At 35.2% G+C, this 25,614-nt stretch overlaps 1 protein-coding gene across 1 annotated transcript in view; it reads right to left on the bottom strand.

Annotated features, from left to right (window-relative positions):
• Positions 1–518: 518 nt before the first annotated feature.
• Positions 519–25,614, bottom strand: part of SPRED1 (sprouty related EVH1 domain containing 1) — a 108,841-nt gene continuing 83,745 nt past the window's right edge. Inside the window, exons 5-7 of the mRNA XM_032856882.1 lie at positions 19,930–20,082; positions 6,729–6,830; positions 519–3,562 (exon numbers count right to left, since the gene is read on the bottom strand). Of these exons, the coding sequence (XP_032712773.1) occupies positions 2,912–3,562; positions 6,729–6,830; positions 19,930–20,082 (906 nt within the window). The 3' untranslated portion in view covers positions 519–2,911. The remainder of the gene's footprint in view (positions 3,563–6,728; positions 6,831–19,929; positions 20,083–25,614) is intronic.

Below are 25,614 nucleotides of genomic sequence, written 5' to 3' on the forward strand. Positions count from 1 at the left end.
CTATTAGATCCTGATTGCCACCTCACGTCTCTGGTCTATAAATCATCCAGTAGGTGGTGCTGAAGTTCCATACCGTGTATTTCTTCAGCCTCAAATGATTCCCCTGTCAAGGCAGGAGAAAAAATCATTTAATTAGCAGTTCTGAACACAACGAGCCATCAGACCAAAGTCTTTCTTGTTATGCCATCTAGATGATTTCATTTTCAATATTTACTATAACTTAAGCTGGTTTAGCCATTTGCTTATACTGCCAGATTAAAAAGCAGAGAAAGGTTTCAGAGGAAAAGCCAGTTGGCAGTGCCAAGTCTGTATGCAGAAGAAAATGTTCCTGAACATACCTATACACATTTTAAAAATGAGAATTTAAACTATCCTTTTCCCCCCCACATAGTTCTAATTTACTCAAAAGAACATTTCCACATAGGGATTCAGATAACATTATATTATCAGTTAGTCTTCTAGACTGGTTTGGAATTTGAGTGTGTTATCTATAAAGATCCAAGGTGAAATAAAAACCATTTCATCACCATAGTTTTTAATGAAGAAACTTGTTTAAAATTGTAAAGGAAAAAATGGGAATGGGATGGCAAAATCTTAGCAGCAAAGTGGTTAAACAAATTGAAAATATTAATGCACAAACATTAAAATATTAAAGCATATATGTTGCATATAAAATACAGTACAGAACCAGGAGTTGCACTATACTGATTAGTGCTTAACAGAAGAAATGATTAAATTTGTTCTTCCCAGAAGTATATACACAGTTCATTTCCACAGCATTTTCCTATAGAGCCAGCAAGTTATTTTCTTCAGTTATTCACACCTTGCTCAAACCTGAATTATGAACTCAGCACTTACAAATATGAAAATTCACTCACAAGGAAAACCAATATTTCCATTTTACCAGTAAAAAGTAATTTTGAAAGTTAACAGTCTATTCTAGGAAACCAAGTTTAGCTGGAAACTTCAAGGATGAAGATCATCTGGTGTAGCAGTGTTCAATTATATAAACAGTAAAAATAAGTCTTAAAACTGCTGCTACAGTGTCATATTTTGGATTTAGTTCATCCAATTGATTTTTAGTACAAAACTAGAAATAACCTCTTCTTCATAACATCTATAGTTATCAATATATTTTTCTTCTTTTCAATGTGAAATAATACTTCAAGATGATCTATATACACAATGTTGTCAGTTCAAGCTGTCATATAAATATAAATGCTTTCTTAAAAAAAGTATTTTACAGACAGATAGTGTTATATACATTGTTCAGTTTGATCTGGGGCAAAAGAAGAAAGCTAACACAAGCTTAAGTGTGATATGTAAAAAGAATGATACATAAATGACATTTTAAAACCTGCATAGAAATGAGCTTCAAATGGTAGTGTGATTTTAATTTTATCACTTCTGAAACTTCAAGCCATTAAAAAAAAGGCACACTTCTCAACTTTATCCCTCTAAGGGAATGTTCTTAAAGAACCCTTTACTTGTTAGAGTTTTAATGTAACACTTAAAAAGACAAAGAAAACAAAAAACAGAAAACAACAAAAAACAAACCAACCAGACAAATTAACCCCAACTACTTTAAACCATTTGTTGGAACATTTATCCAACTACTTAGTAAATAAAACATCCAGTAATACAATGCTCTGCAAAAGAAATAAAATTATATGTACAAGACATTTCATTCACAATGTTGGATTAAATACGTTCCTGGGACAGTTTAGTATATACTTTAACATAAATTTTGCTTTTGGCAAGTTTAAATAAAGTAAAATGCAACTGGGAAAAGTTATTGTTATGTGAATAATAAGCACTGAAAATTAAGCTTAAAAATTATTAATTACAGCTGAACATATTCTAGTTTAGCAGAATGATAAATGGAGATCTCAGGAGGAAACTTTTACATGAACTATCCAGTTACACTTTTTGCCTTGTAAAACATTTGTAAATGCAATATGACTTTTTTGAAGGAGGAAACTCTGAAAGAAAACAACTTGCTGGTTGAATACCACAAAAAAACAAAACCCAAAACCTCACTTTTTTCTATAATGTTTACTCAGTCTCTTTTTATATAAAAATAAGTGTTACGTTCCCATCAGAACATTAGACAATTACATCTGTGCTTTAAAAAAAAATTGGTCACTCAAGGCTATTAGGATATTTTTTAAAGATTTTAGATTACCAGAATGTACAGACAGAACTCAATATAAACTGTAGCCAAAGGGAAATGAGGATGAAAATAGCAAATCATTCACATGGAATAAAAACATGATTAACTAGATGAGTAAAATATTCAAAACATAATGGAATGTGACAGTAGATATATGTACATCTACTTGAGAACTAGGAAGGGGAAGAAAAGTTTAATATGTGATAATTCGTACCTTATATTTAGTTAAATATAAACATTTGTTATTTATACATAAAACCACTTTCAAAAAACAACTAATAAATGATTTAGTTGTACTTGTTTTATTTCTTATAATTCCCAAGTGTTAACTTTCTTAGATTGATATGAACTGTCCCTTAGTGCACTTTTAGTTTATGTCTTAATGAATTCAAAACTTTAAAAGTCCCATCACCTAATGCATAAATATACAAAAAAGCCAAAAATTAATCCCTTTTAGGTTGGATATTTTATGCTCACTTTTTATAGCCAATAACCAGAAATGGTTTCCTTTTGCAAATACTCTTTACAACCTGTAACAAAACATGCCATGCACTGAAGGGAAAAAGTTAGGCATGGCTAGCATTTGTGAAATGCCAAGAACTAACAAGTTCTGCTTCCTCCACGTGTGGCCCCAGACACCAGGCAAGATTTCATATTGCTTGCCAAAAGCTTCCACAAATCCAAGTTAGCTAATTCCTGGAAACAAAGAATTTAAGCTCATTTTGGCACTGGATCCTTTCATCCAGCAGCTTTATGTTTCCCACCACAGCACCCACATGCCTCACCACAACGATGGCACATTCTCAAGGGGACATAGCAGCACATACATGGTACAATGAAAGACAAAGCTACTAGGGCTAACCATCGTAAGCAGAACTTGTCATCACTAGTGTCACATGAACAGGGATCAGAAAAATCTCCCTCTGAGTCTGACATACAATGATATAACATGCTCTCTGCACAGAGCATGCAACTAACTTGATATATGCATCTTTTAATAGGGTCTGGAGCATCCTGACATTTTCCCCTGCCATTTTCTTCATGATTAAACCTTTCTTGGCAGTATACACAGCGGGAACGTTCACCATCTTCTTTTCTTCGTTTTGACTTCTTAAATTTTAATGAGGAAGGCTGTGTCTTAAATACCACAGAGTCTTTGAGTGAACTTAACTTAGTCTCATCTCCACAAGAGTACAGATAGTCTGATTTTTTACTGTCTGGTTTAGAAAATTGAATATTGGAATCAGTATCATCTCTCTCTAAGTCGTTTTTCCACATGTCAGGATGTCTGTAGTCTGCATACCGACGTATTAAGATATCTCGAGGGTTTATTCTGACAATCTCATCCTCATCTTGAAAGCTGACGTGACGGATTGATTTCAAAGGGACCTAAAAAGGAAAAAGATGAAGACGGCAAGAAGAACGGTGAAGGTTAATTTTGTATGTCAATTTGGCTAGGCTGCAGTGCCCAAATATTTGATCAAACGTTATTCTGGATGTTTAAGTGAAGATGTTTCTTGGATGAGATTAATCTTTAAGATGGTGGATTATGAATGAAACAGATTATCTTCCACAACACAGATTTCATCAATTAGCTGAAGGCCTTAATAGTATAAAGACTGAGCACCCCGAGGCAAGACAGAATTCTGCTAGCAGACCGCCTCTGGATGGGAATGCAACTCTTCCCTGGGTCTCAAACCTGATAGCCTACTTCATATTTTGCCTATGTATCTTCATTATTCCATGAACCAATTCCTTAAAGTAAATCTCTCTCTGTGTATATATATACACAACTAGTTGGTTCTGTTTCTTGGAGAACCCTGACTCATACAGATTCTAGTACCAAGAATTGGAGTATTGCTGTTAGTAAGTACCTAAAAATGTGGAAACGCCTGTAGAAATGGGTAGAGGCTAACAGAGTTTTGAAGTGCATGTTACAAAAAGCCTTGAAGAGACTATTGTTAGAAATACATTAGGGACGCCTGGGTGGCTCAGTCAGTTAAGCCGATGCCTTCAGCTCAGGTCATGATCCCAGGGTCCTGGGATGGAGTCCCACATCGGGCTCCTTGCTCGGCAGGGAGCCTGCTTCTTTCTCAGCCTCTGCCTGCCATTCTGCCTGCTTGTGCGAATGCACACACACACTCTCTCTCTCTCTCTCTGACAAATAAATAAATACAATCTTAAAAAAAAAGAAATACAGACATTAAAAGTGCTTCTGGTGAAGGCTCAGATGGAAATGAAGAACACACCGGAAAATGGAGGAAAGGTGATACTTGTTATAAAATGGTAAAGAATGTGGATGAACTGTATGTTAGTGTTTTGTGGAGGACAGAACCTATGAATGACGGACTTGGATATTCGGCAGAGATTTTAAGCAAAGTGTTGAAGGTGCCCAGTTTCTTCTTGTGGCTAACACTAAAATGTGAGAGGAAAGGGATAACTGAAGTAGAAAATTTCAGTCCGAAAGGAAAGAGATCTTAAAGAATTGGAAAATTCTCCAGGGATGGGTAGTGCAAAAATTGAGAAAGCAAGTTCTAGAGAGAATATCAAAGGTGTGGCTGACCAATCATATAATAAAGAGATTATGATGTGATTCCTGAATCCAATCAACTATCTTAGCTACAGTGCTGCCACAATGGACTATAGGGAACAGAGGTAGCATGGAACCAAGAAAGGCTTTTTTGGACTTCTCGGATTTATAGGACTGGCAAATAAAGCTTTCTGAATGAAAACATGTGTTATCCTTTAAGAAAAGGAAAAATGATCCCAAGGGTGAGGCTCTCTCCTCAGTTTCAGTGGGCCAGAACACCCTAGGTGTGAGGCTATCATCCACTGCTAAAGATTTAAAGATTTGGGGTCACCAAATTGGGGATTTAAAGATTTGGGGTCACCACTCTGCTGGGCCCATAGGACAAAACACTGAGCCAAAGCCAGAGGATTATTCCCAGGCCTTAAAATTTCCAAGAATTTGCCCTGCTAAGGTTTTAGACTTGCTTAGGACTCATGACTGCTTTCTTCTTTCTAAGATTTCTCCCTTTTCAAAATGAAGTATCTCCTCTATGCCTTTCCCATCACGGTATTTTGGAAGCAGGTAATTTATCTTCCTTTACAGGTTCCCAGATAGAGAGGAATTTTGCTTTTAGGATGAATCACACCTTGCAACTCTCCCACACTCAACTTAGAGGATACTGAGATAAGATGTAGGACTTAGAATTGATGCTAGAATGGGTTAAGATGTTTGGGCTGTTGTGATGGGATAAATTTATTTTGCATGTAAGAAGGGATGAATGTGAGGAAGCAGAGGGCGGAATGTTAGGGGCAGAACCATGTACTCCAAATTCATGTGTTGAGACCAATACTTCAGAATGTGACATTTATATATAAGGCCTTTAAAGGGTGATTACATTAAAGTAAGGTCGTTAGCATGGGTCTTAATCCAATCTGGTATCCTTTTAAGAAAAGGAAATTTGGGGGGCTTGGGTGGCTCAGTCAGTTAAGCTTCTGACTCTTGATTTCAGCTCAGATTATGATCTTGGGATCGCAGGATCTCCGTGCCCAGCCAAGAGTCTGCTGGAGATTCTCTCCCTCTCCCTTTGCCACTCCCCCTGATTACATGCATTCTCTTTCACTCTCTAAAATATAAATAAATAAATTTTTTTTAGAAGGGGGTAGGGGAGCAGAAGTGAGGGGAGGGGAAGGGAAAAGGAAAGGAAATTTGGACATACAGAGAGGCACCAGGGGTGTGGATGTACAAAAGAAAGACCACGTGAGGACACGGCCAAGAAGCAGACATTTACAAGCCAGGAAGAGAAGGCTCAGAAGAAACCAAATGTGCCAACATCTTGATTTTGTGACAAAATAATTTTGTTTTATTAAGCCACTTCATCTGATACTTTGCTATGACAGCCCTAGCAAACTAATACACAGACACACATATATATAGCTTGGCTATATGAGTCTCTGAAAATACTTAAAACACATTACACCCACTTATTCTCACTCCCTCCCCTTCTAACCTTCTCCCACCCCTTTTCTGGGTATATTGTCTTCCTAGGCCCAGGAGCAAATTAAATCTTTCTGGAGATAAACCAAATGGGGTCTAAATCAAAATGATCTTTTCCCCTTTACCTATACAAGTGGGCTTCTTGTAGTCACATTTTCTAGTCCTAGCCCTTGGACACAGTGATCGGTCTACAGGAAAGCACCTGATCCAGGTTGAGGCAAACTTCCATTCTCAAGATATTATGGAAATGGGGTTAAAAAAACCCTCCAGATCTGGGCTACAGGAATGATGGATACAGTCTATTAAATTACCAATATATAATTCCTATCAGCTTTATCCAGTGATAAACACACAGGGGCAATCCCCAGACTCAAACCAGAAACTTGGATTGAGTTTAAATAATAATGTTTATAATCATAAATGTAGCAAATGTACACATGAAAAAAATTTTCTAGTATAATTCAGCTACATGGAAAATGAGAAGGACTAAAAAATTTCACCTATTTGTTAATTAGTTATATTCTATATCAGAAGATAAAACTAAGAACTTACCCTATTTTGGGACTTCAGACTTCCACATTCCTTGGATATTTGCCGTTGTACATATTCTATACTTCTGCTCTGAATGTCTAGGCCCGGATGACTGAACGTTATCTAAAAAATAAACAATTTCTACTTAAGTGACAAGAGAATGTATTTATTTTTAATAAAACCATGTGCAGTATGTATTCCAAAACTTCATAGCCTATTAGTAGTGAAGCTTTTCAAAACAGTTTTAAGAAAAAAGCATCACTTGAATTATCCTATTATTTAAACTTAGGTCATTCCTCACACATTTATTTTTATTTTTTATTTTTAAGATTTTATTTTTTATTTGAAAGAGAGAGAAAGAGAGAGCACGAGAAGGGGGAGGATCAGAGAAGCAGACTCCCTGCTCAGCAGGGAACCCAATGGGGGACTCAATCCTGGGACTCCAGGATCATGACCGGGGCTGAAGGCAGTCACTTAACCAATTGAGCCACCGAGGCACCCTTCCTTACACATTAAAATTTTAATTTCGAAAGTAACACGAACTTCTGGTTTCTGATTCTGCATGTGAGGAACTTAGTAATTGCCATTCTGTCCTAACAAGCAAAAAACCTAAATAGAAAAAATATCACCAACTCTTCTCAGATCTGTGAGAGAGAGGATGACACAGTATGAACCACTGCCTCCAAGATTGGAGACAGACAGGAAAATAAAGGGAGTCACAGCTCACCAGAGCAGATTCATGAGCAGAAATTGCAACAGAAACCAGTGCTGAGGTAGGAAAACCTGAACTATAATAGATGAGGTTCCAGAGCTCAGTGTACATACTGAGTTAAAAACTCCAAGTGAAGATCCCGAAGTTTTGTTGGGGGTTTACCTCCAAGAGCTCATCCAGGTTCTTGCAGTAAATACCAGAGAAATCCCTGCATGCTTTCAGAAGGAGGAGGGGAAAATGAACCTTTTGTAACTATGTCGTAATACTCCTTTTTTGTTTGTTTTTTAACAAGGTCTGCCCTCAGGAGAAACTAGTTAACCGGAGCCTGACCTAGGATATTATCAGAGCCTACTCGACCTAGGAAAAGAGAGCCAACTTTAGTCAACTCTAACCATGTGACCCAACTAAAAAGTTAGAAAAAAACTGAGAAATACTTGTGGAGTTCACAGTCCAGAAGCATAGGCTCATTCTAAAAGACAGACTTAATCAAAGGACTACGGAATGCTTCCCCTCCCCAACTCATACTAAAGGCCTATTTATAGCAGTTCCTTTTACCCAGTACATCATGTCTAGTTTTAAGAAAAAAAAATTGTAAAACATACTGAAAGGCAAAAACACAATTTGAAAAGATAGAACAAGCATCAGAACCAGACATAGTAGGGCTGTTGGGATTAGCAGACTAGGAATGTAAAACAACTATGATTAATATGTTAAAAGCTCTAATGGATAGACAGCATGCAAAAATAAATGAGCAATACAAGGAAAGAGACAGAAACTAATAAGGAATCAAAAGAAATGCCAGAGGTCACAAACATTAAGAGAAATGGAGAACGCCTTTGCTGAACTTATTAGACTGGACATGACTGAGGAAAAAAAAAAAATCTCTGAGCTATTTAAAATAGTAGCGACTGAGAATTCACAACTAAATTAATGTCGGACATCAAACCACAGACCCAGGAAACTCAAAGAACACCAAGCAGAATAAATGCCAAAAAACACACTACACTCAAGAATATCATTTTCAAACTATAAAAACTCAAAGATAAAAAATCCTGAAAAATGAACAAAAACAAAAGTTCCTCACTTACAGAAGAGCAAAGAATTACATCTGACTTATCCTCAGAAACCATGTATGTAAGAAGACAGTGGAGTGAAATACTTAAAGTGGTGAAAGAAAAAAATCTGTCAGCCTAGAATTCTGTACCTTGCCAAAAAACAAACTTCAGAAAAGATAAAGACTTTCTCAGGCAAATAAAAACTAAAGAAATTTGTTGTCAGTAGACCTGCTTTGTAAGAAATGTTATGAGGTTATGAAGAAATGTTATGAAGGAAAATGATATAGACCAGAAACTCAGATCTATGTAAGAGTAAAGGAGCACTGACGAAAAAAAAATAATTTATTTTCACAATAAAATACAATTTCATTTTCTTATTCTTAACTGAGCTGCAAATAGGTTATTTAAAAACAGTAACAATGTATTCAATCATTTATGATTTTTTTATACATACATATATATATATATATATATACATACACACACACACTCACACATATAAAATGAAATAAATGAAAGCAATGATGTAAGACATGGGAAGGAGGAGTTAGGATTATTTTGTTATAAGATAATCCCAGTATCTGTAAAGTGATTTAGTGGTCTTTGAAATGGACACAGATGCAAACCACAGGGTGACAATAAAAAGTAAAAACAAACAAATAAATATAATTTATATGCTAAAAAGGAGAGAAAATGAAACCATATAAAATGTTGAATTAAACCACAATAGACAGAAAACAAGTGAAAGACAAAAGAGAGAAACAGAAAAGAAGGGCAACAAATAGAAAACTAAAAAATATATAGATATTAATTCCACTGTATCAATAATCACTTTGAATGTTAATGCCCTAAAGTTATCAATTAAAAAATACAGACTGTTAGAATGAATAAAAAAGTTAAAACCCAATTACAAGAAACCTACTGTAAGTATAAAGATACATACAGAGTAAAAAAGTAAACAGAAGGGGAATAATACACTATGCTAACACTAATCAAAGAAAGCAAATTTAATTCATTTCAGACAAGGCATACTTCAAAGCAAACAAAGTTACTGGTCATAAAGAGGGGCACTAAGGAACCCCTGGGTGGCTCGGACGGTTAAGCGTCTGCCTTTGGCTCAGGTCATGATCCTGGGGTCCTGGGATTGAAGCCCACATTGAGCAGGGAGCCTGCTTCTGTCTCCCTCTGCCTCTCCCCCTGCTTGTGCACCCTCTCTCTCTCTCTCTCAAAGGAATACATTAAATCTTAAAATAAAGAGGGCATTACATAATGTTATGAGATTAATTTTCTAAGACCTGCAATCCTTAATGTTTACATGCTTAAGAACAGAGCATTAACTTACACAAGGCAAAACCTGATAGAACTGCAAAGAGAAATATAGGTACCTATTACCACAGCTGGAGACTTCAACACCCTTCTATCATAAAAGGACAAATCCAACAGGCAGAAAATCAGTAAGGACATAGTGAATTCAACACAATCAATCAAGTGAATATAAATGACATCTACAGACTACTTAATAGCAGAATACATATTTTCTCAAGCTCACATGAACATTAACCAAGACAGACCACATTCTGGGCCATAAAACAGACTGCTAAATTTAGAAGAATAGAAATTACACAGTGTCTGCTCTTACACCACAAAGGAATTAAACTAGAACTCAGCAACAGAAGGGTAAGCGAAAAATCCCCCCAAATACAGAGATTAAACAAAACAACACACTTTTAAATAACATAAAGATCAAAGAAGAAAGCAACAGAAAGTAAGTAGTATTTTGAACATAAGAGAAATGAAAATTGTGGGACAGAGTGAAGGAAGTCCAAATCCAAATATATTAGAAAAGAATCAGTAATCTAAGTTTTCACCACTGGAAATTAGAAAAAGAAGATTAAATCCAAAGGTAGAGTTCTAGCTAATGCAATAAGACAAGAAAAGGAAATAAAAGGCATATAGATTGAGAAGGAAGAAATAAAACTGTCCTTGTTCACAGATGACATAATCATCTATGTAGAAAATCTAAAAGAACTGATAAAGTAACTCCTAGAATAAGCAATTATAAGGCCGTAGGATACAATTTAAATATAAAAGACAATCACTTTCCTATATATGAACAATAAACATAGAGTTTGATATTAAAAACACAGTACTATTCACATTTAGCACTCCACAAAATGAAATACTTGGGCACACATCTAACAAAATATGTATGTAACATCTGTATGAGGAAAACGATAAAATGCTGATGAACAAAATAAAAGAAAATAAATGCAGAGATATTCCACATTCAAGGATTGGGAGACTCAATACCATCAAGACGTCAGTTCTTTCCAAATTGGTCTACAGAGTCAATGCAATCCTAATTAAACCCCAGCATATTCTTTTGTGGATACTGACAAACTGATTCTAAAGTTTACAGAAAGAGGTAAAAGACCCAATATACCCAATACAATACTGAAGGAGAATTAAAGCCGGAAAAGTAACATTACCTGACTTCCAGGCTATATTAATCAAGACAGTGTGGTATCAGCAAAAGAACAAATAGATCAGTGGAACAGAAGATATGACCCTGGTAATGGTGATAACTTCTTAGATACAACACTAAAGGCACAACCCATGAAAGAAAGAACTGATAATGCGGACTTCATTAAAAATTAAAAACTTCTGTTCTGCAAAATACAATGTCAAAATAACAAGACAAGCCAGACTGGAGAAAATATTTGTAAAAGATATCTGATAAAGGACTGTTATCGAAAATATACAAAGAACTGTTAAAAACCAACAATAAAAAACCAAACAACCCAATTTAAAAAATGGGCCAAGATCTCAAAAGGTATTTCACCAAGGAAGGTACACAAATGCAAAGTAAGCAAATGAGAAGATGCTGCATACCTTAAGTCATCAAGGAAATGCAAATTAAAATAATGAGATACCGCTACACAACTAGTAGAATGGCCAGTATTCAGAACACTTAGAATGCCAAATGCTGGGGAGGACATGGAGCAAGAGGAGCCCTTACCGACTGTTGGTGGGAATTCAAAATGGTACGGCTACTTTGGAAGACAATTTGCTAATTTCTTACAACACTAAACATACTCTTCCCACATGACCCAGCAATTGTGCTCCTTGATATTTACTTGAAAGATTCAAAATCTTATGTCCAGGCAAAAATCTGCACAGCAATGTTTATAGCAGCTTTGAAGGGATAAAGTGTGGTATACCCAGACAATAGAGAGTATTATTCAGTATTATTTAAAAAAAAAAAAGTCATGGGAGAATTTTACATGTATATTACTAACTGAAAGAAACCAATCTGAAAAGGCTATACACGTTATGATTCCAACTATATGACTTTCTGATCCAGGCAAACTATTAATATAGTAAAAAGTAAGTGTTTGCCAGGAGTTGTGTTTTGGTGGGGTGGAGTAGAGGTGAATAGATAGGAACACAGAGAATTTTTAGGGCAATAAAAAAACTCCATGATACCATAATAATGGATACACATCATACATTTGTACTTGTAGTATAGGGAGAAAATCTTTTGAGAACATAATAAGGAGGAATTTGTAGAAACACCATCAGGAAAAGAATGATAAATTCAGTTGCATTAAAATTTAGAGTATCTATTCATCAAAACACCCTTTAAGAGAGTGAAAAACTACCAGAAACTAAGAGATATTGCCCATAAATAAAACTAAAAATGGAGAAATGCTACTGAAAATTTTATTATTCAGATTACTCAGAAACAAAGTCATAGAAGACCACTTAGTTAAAATCATTTTATAAAGGAAAAATCACAGCTATTTCTATCTCACAAATGCTCAATATCTCTTATTCCTAGAACACGTGAATCCTATAGACTAATTTGTCTAATTTGTTCAGAGTCTTCTGTACAAATCAATGTCAATGTTTCCTATACATGCTGAAGAAAGTCTTGCATATAATAGTTGGAACGGGAAAGTTTGTACTAGCAGTATGCCTAGTAACAACAAAAACATGCAAACAACTGAAATATCCACTGGCTAGAGAAGAAGTAAGTGGTTGAGCTACCAAGAAAAGCATAGGAATGCAAAGCAAATAAAACCCAAGGTAATGGTTACCTCTAGAATGAAAAGCAAGGAGATGGGACTGGGGGTGCTCTTTAAGTTGTTTGCTGTTTTCTCAGGTGTTCATTATATATATTGTTTTCTATGTATTAAATATGTCATAAATCTTCCATCAGAAGCTCACTGATATATATATGTGCCTTTATTTGTCCAAAATGAAATGACCTTCAGGAACTTGAAAGTAAGCAAAATTGAGTACAAGAGCTATAATGGCTTCTAGGCCTATTAGATCTAACTGACCTAATACCGGACTGAGAGCATTAACATTTTGAAAGAATGTACCTATCCATCAAAAGGATTTAAGTAGCCTATAGAAGCACAGAAAATGAGTCAAAGACAAATACTTAGAATGCCTATCTATGCATATCTTAAGAAAAACCTAGTGTTTTTTTCAGCTAGTGTTAAGTAACAATTCTTCAGAGGTCTCATATCTGCAGATCTGGTGAGGAGAGGCACTGTTTGCCTTTGTTTCAGACTATTTCTATGCCAAGATGTGTGTAAAGTGAAACCACTGAAGTATAGTGTCTTCCCAGTTTTCAGTTAGGTTTGTTTAGTATCCAGTATGACTACAACACTGTCTCCCTCCCTGGCGAAAGTCAGGCAAAACTTACTGTCCTTTAAAAAAGACTTGGGTTCCCTAAGCCCAGGGTTCCAATGCTGTGATGCAAACTCACTGAGTGTGCAAGATCTACCGAGCATCTCAGCACCAACCCCAGGGGCCCTAGAAGGCCAGGGGACCAATGCAATCATGAAGCTCATGCGACTTTAATGTGCTGTTAGTAATAATGCCCTTTGTCTCTCATCTACCAGTCTTATCTTCTGTCAGCATCCATAGAAACGGCAGGTTCACCTGTTAGCCAGGATGAAAATCTCAGACTCTTTGTACTTTTTCTCTAATCCTTTTGGCAAGATCATTCTGTTGCAGGGAAGGATCCATCAAGCTATCCAGTCAAAGGCTATTAAACATCCAAAGCATGTAAGTACTCTGTTGAGCACGTGTGCATGAAGCTAGATTCTGGCAATCATCTAGTATCTCATGAAGATCTATTTTCTGTAGACAATGTACTAAAACAAGCTACCACTAGTACTACAGTCCACATGATAGCTTAAATTAAATTTTCCATTCTAATTTTTATTAAACATTTTTCTTAAATTTGATTATTTTATGCCATGGAAGATGACGCATGTCTTAATATCCTGACAAAATATGGTTTCTGACCTTCAAGTTTAAGGCCAGACTCTGTAATATGGGTAATTCATTCTGTGAGGCCTATTGGGAGACATCCAAATGGACAAGTGGTATACCACTATAACAGGACTGTGCCAAATCTAAGTGTGCATTATTCCTGTTAAGAAACTCTGTAATTAGTTATTAAATGCATAGTTAATATCTACTGTAGCTTTAAAGGAGGATACCTACTCCACTCTAATCCCTAATAAACCGAGTTCACTTATTTTAACATCAGCAAATGTGTAATTAAATGTCTAATTATACAAACTCATAAAACATAACCCTCGTTTCTCTATGTCACATCAATCTTAGAGATAAGGAAAAGTTGTAAAGAAGCTGGAATTTAGATCCTAACAGTCTGGCTCCAGAAGCCATGTTCAAAATCCCCATGCTAAGTGCTGCCTGGCAAATGTTGTTTACTTCCCTCTCTGCAGTGACCTAGCATTATTTTGTAGTCTTCTGCAAGGCCACTATATTCTTCAACCACTCCACTACTACCATCATTGCCATGCTGGGAGAAGGGCTCAGTTCTTTTCTCTCCCATCAGTCAAAAGAGTATCTTAAAGTTTATAGTTCTCTCAGCCAAGAAAGGTAGGCCAGATAAGTTCCCAGGGTCTGGAATGATATTAGTATTGTAACTTTGTGTCAGAGTCACCAAGTTTTTTCCCACTGCTCAACTATATGAATCACAGGTCTACTTCAGAATGTTTGTATATCCCACTCTCCTCCACTAGTGAGTTTTTCTGCCCATCACTCAAGATATTGGAACATATTTTGTATTTAATAGTATTAAACTGGATACCCCCAATCTTAACTATCTTATTTCCTAGGATGCCTAGATGCTAATGAGCAAATAAGGACTCCAGATGGATTGTTTTGATTCCAAAATCCCTGGAAAAGGTATGCAAACTATTTTCAGCCTCTATTTTTGCTATTATTTTTCTCAAAGTGAAACTGGCTAAAAATTACTTTTTCCTTCTTGTACCAATTAATTTTTCTTGCATTTCTTATAAAATTTCATAGCAAACTTAGACAAAAACATGCATAAACTATAGATAATTTCTATCCCCCAAATGAGGCAGTTTGTCATGGAGGTTGCTATGAAGAGAAATAGGAGTTATAGAAGTGCTTTCAATAGTACTCAGCATACAGTAGAGACCAGCTATGATAAGGTTCAAGGGGCCATACTTAATCAGATTTAATGAAATATAAAGCTGCCGGGTTACCATAAAAGGAAATACTTTAATCTGAGTTAGAATAAAAAGGAAGAGAAGGAGAAGAGGAAGAGGAAGAAGGTAGAAGGAAGAAACATTTAACATTTGTAAATAACCTCAGAATTCTTACAGTCAACAAGTATCAATCTAATGACAGAGGTACTTAATGATTCTATGCATGAATTTCTTCACTGACAAAAACTAAAGATATTGTTTCTGCTCAAGTGTAATATTGGAATCAAAAGCACTTAGTGAAAGACCAAAAGACTATAAAAATCTCATTTTAAATAGTCTTCTTGATTTCCTAAGACAATTACAGAGGTCAGATAAAATTATTAAACATGAAAACACATATAATACTTCTGACAACTAATCTGAAAATAATTAAATATGAGAATGAAAGTCATCCTCCAAAGTAAAAGCAGAACGATTCTCTGAAATTAATGTGTTGCTTTCAGTAATTGTTTTATTTATGATAAACACCAGGAAGAAATACTACCAGGTTTCTTTATGCCACCTTCATATACCATGATATTAGAGGGGAAAATGTGAAGAATATCAATATAAACTGCAGTTCTAAGTACTGGGGAACACTCATGTGTTTGACAGAACAAATCAAGACAATCAAACACTATCAAAGAAAAAAGAGTCTCATCTTCTGAAAAGGAGGAAAAAAAAAGCCTTGCAATAGATGACAATACCAATGTGTTTGAAAAATGGCCAACATGAAAATGAAAGGAGCTATAAATTCTGAGGACAGTGGGGAAAGTGGAACTTCAGTTAAGTAAACAATTAAAAACTATCTGATCACAAGAAAGATTAGAGATTCATCTTTTTCACCATGAAATAATCACGAGTTTATTTAATGATGATATACATCATTCAGAACAGAAGAGCCCATATGTCCTAACATACAACCTCTGGATATTAGGTAAGTCTTTCACTCTGTGCTAATAGGAGTGGGAAGTGGGAGTGGTCCTATATTGGTGGTGACAGAGGTAACTGTCTTAGTCTTGCCCATCTCAGATAATGGCATCGTTACTCATTTTCTTGCTTAGACCTCAAACTTAGAAGGCATCCTGGGCTCTATTATCCAGACTCTTTTGGCTCTTCCTTCCAGAATTTACTCCTTATCTAACCATTTCTCATCATTTCTATCTAGTCCAAATCACCAAAATCTTTCACCTGGATGAAAACAGTACCTTCAAAATTGGTCTTAATTCCACTCATGACCACATCCTAACTGTCCATTCTCCACACAGAAGCCATAATAATGCTTTAAAAATGCAACTGGGACCTTAATTGGAGATTAAAAACCTTCCAATTGCTTCTCATTGAAACTAGAACAAAATTCCTATTCCTCCCAATAGCCTACTCTATCCAAACTCTACTAAATTCTCTAACTATAACTTGCAGTATATTACCACCTTTACTCACTAAACTGCAGGTCTATCAGACTGTTTCTCTGACATAACAAGCTGCTGCTCGGATATCCTGTCCCTCTCCCCTGGATTTTCACATGACTATTATGTTTTGTTTTGATATTACTCATATCTTCATATAAATAGCTCCCCAGAGGACTTGCCCTATCACCTTATAGCTCTATGTAAGTCCCCCTCTATATTCCTACTATTCTATTTCCCATTACTTTGTTTCATAACACTGTTACTATCTGAAATATTATTGCTTTAACTTATTTATTGTCTATCTCCCTTACTAGCATTTATAACCTTCATGAGGCTAGGGATCTTATTTTTCTTGTTCACAGCTACTGTCAGGGCTTAGAATAGGGCCTGGCACATAGTAGGTGCTCTAGCATTTATCGCATGTATATATTTCAAAAACATATCAATGTCTGCATGAATGAATTATCTTCCTTAATCCCTAAAATAACACTATGGGAGTAAGTTTTATTATCATTGATATTTACATATGAGGAAACAGTAAGACGGAGAGTATTAGTTTTGTAATCTGAAGTAAATTAAAAGGACAGGATTTAAAACTAGATCTGCCTTTGTCTGAAGTCCAAGATCTTACCCACTGGTGGAGAAATTTCCATCCAGGGAACAATTTTTCTCCCAGTGCCTAGCTTGTTCTATTAAGCAAACAAGACCTTATGAAAAACAGCAAAGTAACAAGTTTAGGCAGGAAATGTAAAACATACAGATTAAATTTACACAAGGCAAAAAGAAACATCTCTTTGCTCAAAGGTTGCCATGATTAGCCTTGTCACTCTCTTGCCAATCAGCCATAATTATGATTAAACCAGGATCTGGCACTTGACACAAAGGCAAGCCATATACTTAAAAGATAGCCTAGAACAGGAGCTCTGCCCCAAAGTGGCAATGTTGGATAGTGTGCAACATTTTATCTCTTCTTTGCCTAACTGGCCCATCCTGTAACCTTGGAATGGAGAGCTATGTAGCATATATAAGTAAACCTTCCCTGAGCTGAACCAATCGGCTTCCTTCTTATAAGAATATGGAATTGGTTTGGGACTATAGGGATCCAGGATAGAATGTCATGTTGACTGAAGAGCTAAGCCTGACATTCTAATAGTCATAATGCACTACTAATCAATGAGGAAACAAAGAACCTAGACCCCAGAAAAAAAAGAATGAAACGGATATGTAAAGTGAAACAGAATAAAGGGTCATGCTGAGTTTGTATGAATAAGATAGAGGGAAAGAGGGAGCCTGGGTGGCTCAGTGGGTTAAGCCTCTGCCTTCAGCTCAGGTCATGATCTCAGGGTCCTGGGATCGAGGCCCACATCGGGCTCTCTGCTCAGCGGGGAGCCTGCTTTCTCCTCTCTCTATGCCTGCCTCTCTGCATACTTGTCATCTCTCTCTCTCTCTGTTTCAAATAAATAAATAAAATCTTAAAAAAAAAAAAAAAAGATAGAGGGAAAAGAGTGGGAATGGGGAAAGAGAGAAGCTACTTAACGCCTAGCATCTCAAAAGTCCTAGCTGTATTTATTCTCAAAATGAATTCTGAGGAATGCCACTAGTCATTAAAATAAAGTCACACACTGCACTGCCCTCCCCCCACCCCCGTTGGGTAAATATATACAATGAAACATTATGCACCCAACAAAAATATGAAATCTTGCCATTTGCAAGGACAAGGATGGAACTAGAGGGTATTATGCTAAGTGAAATAAGTCAGGAGAAAGACAATTATCTTAAAATCTTTCTGATAGGAATTTAAGAAACAAGGCAGAGGATCATAGGGGAAGAGAGGAAAAAATGAAACAAGACAAAACCAGAGAGGGAGACAAACTATAAGAGACTTATAGGAAACAAATTAAGGGTTGCTGGATGGGGAGAGGGGATGGAGGGATGGGGTAACTGGGTGATGGATACTGGGGAGGGTGTTGTACTAAGCACTGGGTATTATATAAGATGGATGAACCACACACCCTGTACCTCTGAAACAAATACATTGTGTGTAAAATTAAAAAATTATAATATAATGAAGTAAAGTCACCAAGTGATCCTAAATTAATCAAGTTCCCAGCACTGAATAAGACTAGGAATAAACCGAATCAAAACATCATTTGCTTCTAAGCTGATGCTGTTAGCATTTACCCATTCTCTCATTCAATAAATGTTAACTAGAGGCTCACTTTATTCAGAAACTTCTAGGTTTCTGAAGATATCAGGGAACAAACTAAAAGTACAAATAGAAAAATTAAATACACTAAAGTTAGGAAGTGATAAATGTTATGAAGAAAAATAAAGCAGAATAAAGATATAGTAGTGATAGAAAAGTTATTTTATTTAGAGTACCCAGGGAAGGGTTCATAGAAAAGGTGACCTCAAGTGAGGGGTAAATTGCATGAAAATCTAGGAGAAAAATGTTCCAGATAGAAGAAGAGCAAATGCAAAGCAAATTTCTTCCCTAAGATGTTTGAGATCCTCAGGTTAAAATGAGAATCATGAAATGAGAATCAGGTGGGCTTTAGTCATAGCCATAATCCCAACAGACACTAATACATCTTATAAATAACATCTATCAAGAAGAGTATTTTAAAACATTTTTAATTTTTTTTTAAGATTTTATTTACTTATTTGACAGAGATCACAAATAGGCAGAGAGGCAGGCAGAGAGAGAGGAAGAAGCATGCTCCCCGCTGAGGAGAAAGCCCAACAGTGGGCTCAATCCTAGAACCCTGAGATCATGACCTGAGCAGAGGCTTAACCTAAAGGTGCCCCTAAAATGTTTTTTAAAAAAGCACTTTGACTGGCTTCTGATTTTGTAGACATATATGGGTATGGTTTAAACCACATGACTTCATATTGAAACAGTTAAAATGCGTATTTAACAATGAAAGCATTTGTTTCTATCACTAAGAGAAATGGGGTCATGAATGGTCTAACAGATTTGATAACATTTGTGAGTGACATAAAAACAGGATTACAGCCTACTATTAAGGTCTCATTTTTAGACCAACTGGAACAATTAGAAGATTGTATACTGAGTACCCAAAGGAAACACTTTCACTAAGTTGATTTAGGAGTACATTACTAGTATCTGAGGTAAGCTACAAGAAAGAACTCAATGAAATTTATCAGTCTAGTTGCCAAAACAGGTATGTTTGCTCAGGATATTTTTCATAATATCTCTAATCTGAGAAGCTTCATGTAAAGTTAGGGAAACTTTTGGTTCCTAAGAGGCTAAAATAAAATGGCTTTTCCTCCCAGATAATGAAACCATAACATACTTTCCCTTTTCACCTTTGTAATAAAAAAATGTAAAGTCAAATTTATGGTTTAATTTAATCACATTCTCCTAGACTTCTGTTATTTTGTCTGACAAAGGCAGACAGTCTTAATGTTCTTCTCCAACATATCCATTTTCTATACATATGGAATAACACACTGAAAAATATTTAATCTTCTCACCTGATTGGCTTGGCTTTGCAAGTAAACTCTTCTGGCATTCAGATCTTCAAAGGCAGAAGGTCTTGAGCTTCTATAAGGCTCACTGGTAACAACTGTCTCTTGCTGGAAAAGATGATCTTTCACTAGAGAACTGGAAGTGTCCTCTTCAGTTGCCTAATGGGAATAATCCCCCAAATTCATTAGTTGCCAGAATATAAACAAAAACAAAGTAAGAGAGTTTTAGTCTAGCAAGTATTTAGCAAATCATTAAGTACCACTACCATCACTATAAATGGCAATTCCCCAAACTCAAATAATTATGATTAGGGAGCCAGGTCAAAATAAAATAACAATAATATTAATAATAAATCAATTTTATGAGCAAAATGGGCTTCCTTCTAGAACACAACTTAGGAAGAATCAAAAGCCTAACCATGCCACCCGAGAGATAATCTAATTAAAATGAGGCTTTAAATTTAAATGAGAAGTGGCATACATACATAGAAAATGAAGAAATTATTACAGAGAAGAAACATATCAATATAAGTGTTGTCTTGTAAGTTTAAAAAGCATGTACCAAGGACTGTGCTGTGCTATATGATACAGGGGATCAAAAGAAAACCACAGTCCATGATCTTACTGAATGAATGAAAGAATTAATTAGCCTGAACATGCTGATTCAACTCAGGCACATGAGACTTAGGTAGGGGATAGGCTCAATGACAGGCCCTAATGACATGTTTTTGAAATTTCATAAATAATTTGTTTAAAGAAATGCAGTAATTATTTGCCATTACTTTTCCTGTTACTGTGTAATTATTTGAAAAGATTGTGAAAGCCAAATAAAAATGACAGAAATACTTTCACTGCCTTAACTTAAAACAATACTTTGGAGTAATCACTACAGGGCTAAAAATCTTAAAGGTGCAAACCTTTATGAACTTAAAAAAAAAAAAAACAAACCAAACATTTAAAAATTTGGTGCTCTAAAACTAAGTAATAAGATTAATAAAATAGCTACCATATTTTAGTTTATAAATGCAAGTTCTAGTCCTTGCCCTGGAACAAAGTAGTCTTGTGACATTTAATTTCTGTGGAATTGGTTTCTTCAATTATCAAATACTTTTAATACCTATGCTATTTTATCACATGGATTTTCTTAAGGATTTAGTGAGATGATAATATATGTGAAAATGCCCTGAAAACTAAAAGCAATTGAACTTTAAAAAAAATATTTGAGGGTGCCTGAGTGGCTCAGTCATTAAGTGTCTGTCTTTGGCTCAGTTTGTGATCCCAGGGTCCTGGGATCCAGCCCGGAGTTAGGGTCCCTACTTGGCAGTGAGCCTGCTTCTCCCTCTCCCACTCCCTGCTTGTATTCCCTCTCTTGCTTTCTCTCTTTCTGTCAAATAAATAAATTAAATTGTTAAAAAATAATAAATAAAAATACATTTGAGAATGTAATATCACTTAAAACTAAATGTCAAACCCAGTTAATTGTTCTTTTTAGCTAATTTCCATTACAATTGTTCCAGTGAGTTATGATAGTTAATGCTAAATTAATTACTAGAAATAAGTTAGTTAAATACTAGTAACCAATAAACATTCTTTCAAAATGCAAGATGAAAATTGGAAAGAGTTAAAAGTTTCAAGAGAGGTATTAAAACATTCTAGACAGTTTTTAAAATAAAATAATTCAAGTAACTATCAAAAATCATAAGCAGACTGAATAGAAGAAAACATGGGGTACTGGGAGGAGGTTTAGAGAAAGGGCCCATGTTAAAAACTTGTCTCATCCAACTCAGGTATAAAATTTAAGCAATTCACTTCTCTAAATTATGGTTTTATTATAAACTGGATATATTTGCACCAATAACTTTGGGGTTAATTGGAATACTCAAAATATTAAAATTTGTAAACAAGCATGAATTGCTCTAGTAGCAGCAGTAGTGGTGGCAGAAGTAGTACTAATACCAGCAGTAACTACAAAGTAATTATCCTTATAATGGGGACAACTATTTGGACCAGGTTGTTTTTACTGAATTCCAATCTAATTGAAAAGTATTTTAAGATTTAAGATAAGCCTACTGAAAAATTTGTATCTGAACAAACATAAACTTGTTATATAATACAAGTAATTTTACTCTACTGACTTGGGTTTATTCTATTTATATTCTGTACATGATGCAAAAACACATTTCATTTTGATTAAGAACACATTTATTTTTTAAGATTTTATTTATTTATTTGACAGACAGAGATCACAGGTAGGCAGAGAGGCAGGCAGAGAGGAAGGGAAGCAGGCTCCCTGCTGAGCAGAGAGCCCAATGTGGGGCTCCATCCCAGGACCCCGGGATCATGACCTGAGCCAAAGGCAGAGGCTTTAACTCACTGAGCCAGCCAGGTGCCCCAAGAACAAGCATTTCTTTTTTAAAGTGAACTATCAAGAATGTTGATTATTTCATTATTAAATAAATAAAAATGTGTTTATTATTTGGGTAAAAAATAATTTAGTTCTACTTAAAAATGTTTACCAAAACAGCTAGAATTAACCTAATAACTATAGTTACTGTATACGATAATTACTATAGTAAATCACTGAATTTATAACTACACCTAAATGGGTCTCAGCTAGTAAAATAAGGAAAACATTCTTCAGGTGTCTTATATGGTAAGAACAATCAACTCCCCACCCCCATCTATTACAGAGTCTACAATCTACAATAAGGCCAATTATCCCTGAACTGTGAGAAACAAACTAACATTTTTACAGAATCACAAACTAGAAGAGTATTTTCCTACTACTTAATTATACTTCCTTCAGCAAGTTATAAATTTTGATGTATATTGGAAGAGTTTTAAAAAAAAGCAGTAATAAGTAAAAATGCCATTCTTATTTACTGCTAATTATACATGAGTAAAATCTGGAACAACCATTTGTGAAAAGTAGAATGTATAAAAGTTTTTAAAATATTCAAACATTTTGACAAATTCTTGAACCTTGCAAAGAAAAAAGGTACTAAATGGACGAAGCTTTAGGCAAAAGTATTTTTTTCAGAATTACTTTTAATAGTAAAAGTAAAAATGAAGAAATAACCCTAATATCCCAAAATATGGAAATCATTACATAAATTATGGTATCCCCACTTAATGGAATATTGAGCAGTCATTTGAAATTAGGCTTATGACTAATATCCACTATACGGGGAAACACTTCGTTTTTAGAAGTCAGTATATAAAATTTTATTTATAGTATTATCATGACCATAAAAAAATAAAAGAAAGGATATAAAAGGAATGTTAACACTTATCCTTGATGGTTTGATTGAGTAATTTTCCAATTTTTCTAGAGCTTTACTTTTATGCTGGCCACAAACAATATCACAATTGTTTGTGATACAGAATTACAATATCATATATATATGTATATATATATATATGTATATATATATATATACACATATGTGTGTGTGTGTGTGTGTGTGTGTGTGTATATATATATATATATATATATATACGATTAAAACACTCAAGTAATTTAACTAGGGAATTAGTCATATGCTTTTTGGTTTAAATACATTTTCCCCCTACTCTGTATGTGAAACAATGAACTAAGACATTCTTTAACCTTTGCCCCAAACCCATCTGCATTCATGCAAAATATCTTTCTGTCGATTAAAAGAAACTATTTTCTAAACAAGTTCACCTTCTGAGTATCTTTCAAATCCACTTTCTCTCATTATCTTTTTTTTGCATATGTTATATCAGCAGGCCTTGAACTGAGCTCCTTGTTTCCAGCCTTGGGGAAGGCTATTCATGCAAATCTATTTGTCTTTCTGCTCAGAGCCCTTCTAAGATTTCCAATTATCAAAGCTCTTTTGGGGAATCCTGAACATACTGGAGAGTGGAAGGGAAGAAAATCAGTATTGCCTGAAGAACACCTTCATAAGAAATATAATTTACACAAATCCACAGAAATGGGCCCTCTTCCCCCAGTTAATCATTTTTTTGTTTTGTTTTGTTTAAGAACAGTCTTTTACAGACTTTATGGTATTTATGCACATGAGGTTTTTCTGGTAAATATCCAGGAATAAAAATGGTGGATTACAGGATATACCTATGTATGACCCAGTTTACTTAATAAAAATTCGTTTCAAAGGTGGTTCTAACAATTCACATATCCATATTCTCACCAAGCCCAGGCATTATCATAACTTGCACTTATATGTACCTATCTGCTATTTAATTTTTACAATAATTAATTTCTATTTAATTTCTTACTAAAAGTTACATAGTATTTTCTTTCTGGAAACAAGAAACTCTGAGAATGAACAAAAGAACTAACAAATGAATGGATAGGTTTGTTATTTTACCATGTCTCCTAATACTAATTCATCCTCAAATCTTTTGGTTTCAGAAATACTGATGTGCTTGTTTCTTACCATTCTACACTTCACACTTCTGATTCTTCATACATGTCATTTCCACTGCCCACAATGACTATCTTCAATTTATCCACAAGAAAAACTCTTGACAATGTCAGCTATAAACTCTTTAAAAAGTCTTTGGTGATCCACTCCCCAATTTAATCATTCCCTCCTCTAAAGCTCCTCAAAAACACTTTTATCTATCACCCTATATTCTAAGTGTTCTTTTATTTATATTTCTGCCAAGAGCCAGTAATGCGAGACTTTGCCCACATTTTATCCCTAGGGCTTATAATTATGCCTATTGTATAGTACCATGTAAATAACCTTTAACATGCAACCATCCACACAAATCAGATCACATTATAGTAATATAGACTCTTGAGAGTAAATCTGGTGTAACAGGAACTAAAATGTAGAAAAAAAAAGTCTTTAACAAAAAAATTTTCACCCACAAAAGAAATAATTCTAATAAATGTAAAAGTTCAAATTACACAGAAAAATTCTGCTCATTATCCCAACCCCATGGAATAACACCTACTATAACTTGACAAAGAGCTTTCCAGACTTCTTAATGCATGTGTATTAGTTCACATCCTACAAAGAATATGGTTTTTTTGATTGTGTCTGTTTTTTAAAGATTTTATTTATTTATTTGACAGAGAGAGAGAGATCACAAGTAGGCAGAGAGGCAGGCAGAGAGAGAGGGGGAAGCGGGCTCCCTGCTGTGAGCAGAGAGCCCGACGACGTGGGGCTGGATCCCAGGACCCTGGGATCATGACCTGAGCCGAAGGCAGAGGCTTTAACCCACTGAGCCACTCAGGCGCCCCAGGAATATGGTTTCATTTATACTACAGTCTATCCATGTGGTGCTTTTTCTCACTTCAAAATATATCATGGACCTTTCACCACATCAGTTTATAAAGATGTACCTTGTGTTTTGAAATGGTTGCAAAAAAGTTCAGTATTTGTTTGTGTCATCTGTTCTATAAGCAATACTCTAATTGTGAACCTTTAGATTCCTTCCAACTTTCTATTATATATGTTGCAATGCACATCCTTATACACACAACCTGGTGCAGTGCTAATATTATTTCCTTAGGATTCATTCCCATAAATACAATCACTGAATAAAGAATATACATATATTTTCATTATATTACCAAGCTACCTTCTAGTAAGCTTATGTACCATTCGAAAAAACCCCTCAATAGTACATGTCAGAGAGACCATTTCCTCACATCTCTGTTCACACTGGGCTTTACCACTTACCGACCTTTGC

Source organism: Lontra canadensis, unplaced genomic scaffold (genome assembly GCF_010015895.1).
Source record: "Lontra canadensis isolate GAN:19392208 unplaced genomic scaffold, GSC_riverotter_1.0 scaffold12, whole genome shotgun sequence".
Lineage (NCBI taxonomy): Eukaryota > Metazoa > Chordata > Mammalia > Carnivora > Mustelidae > Lontra > Lontra canadensis.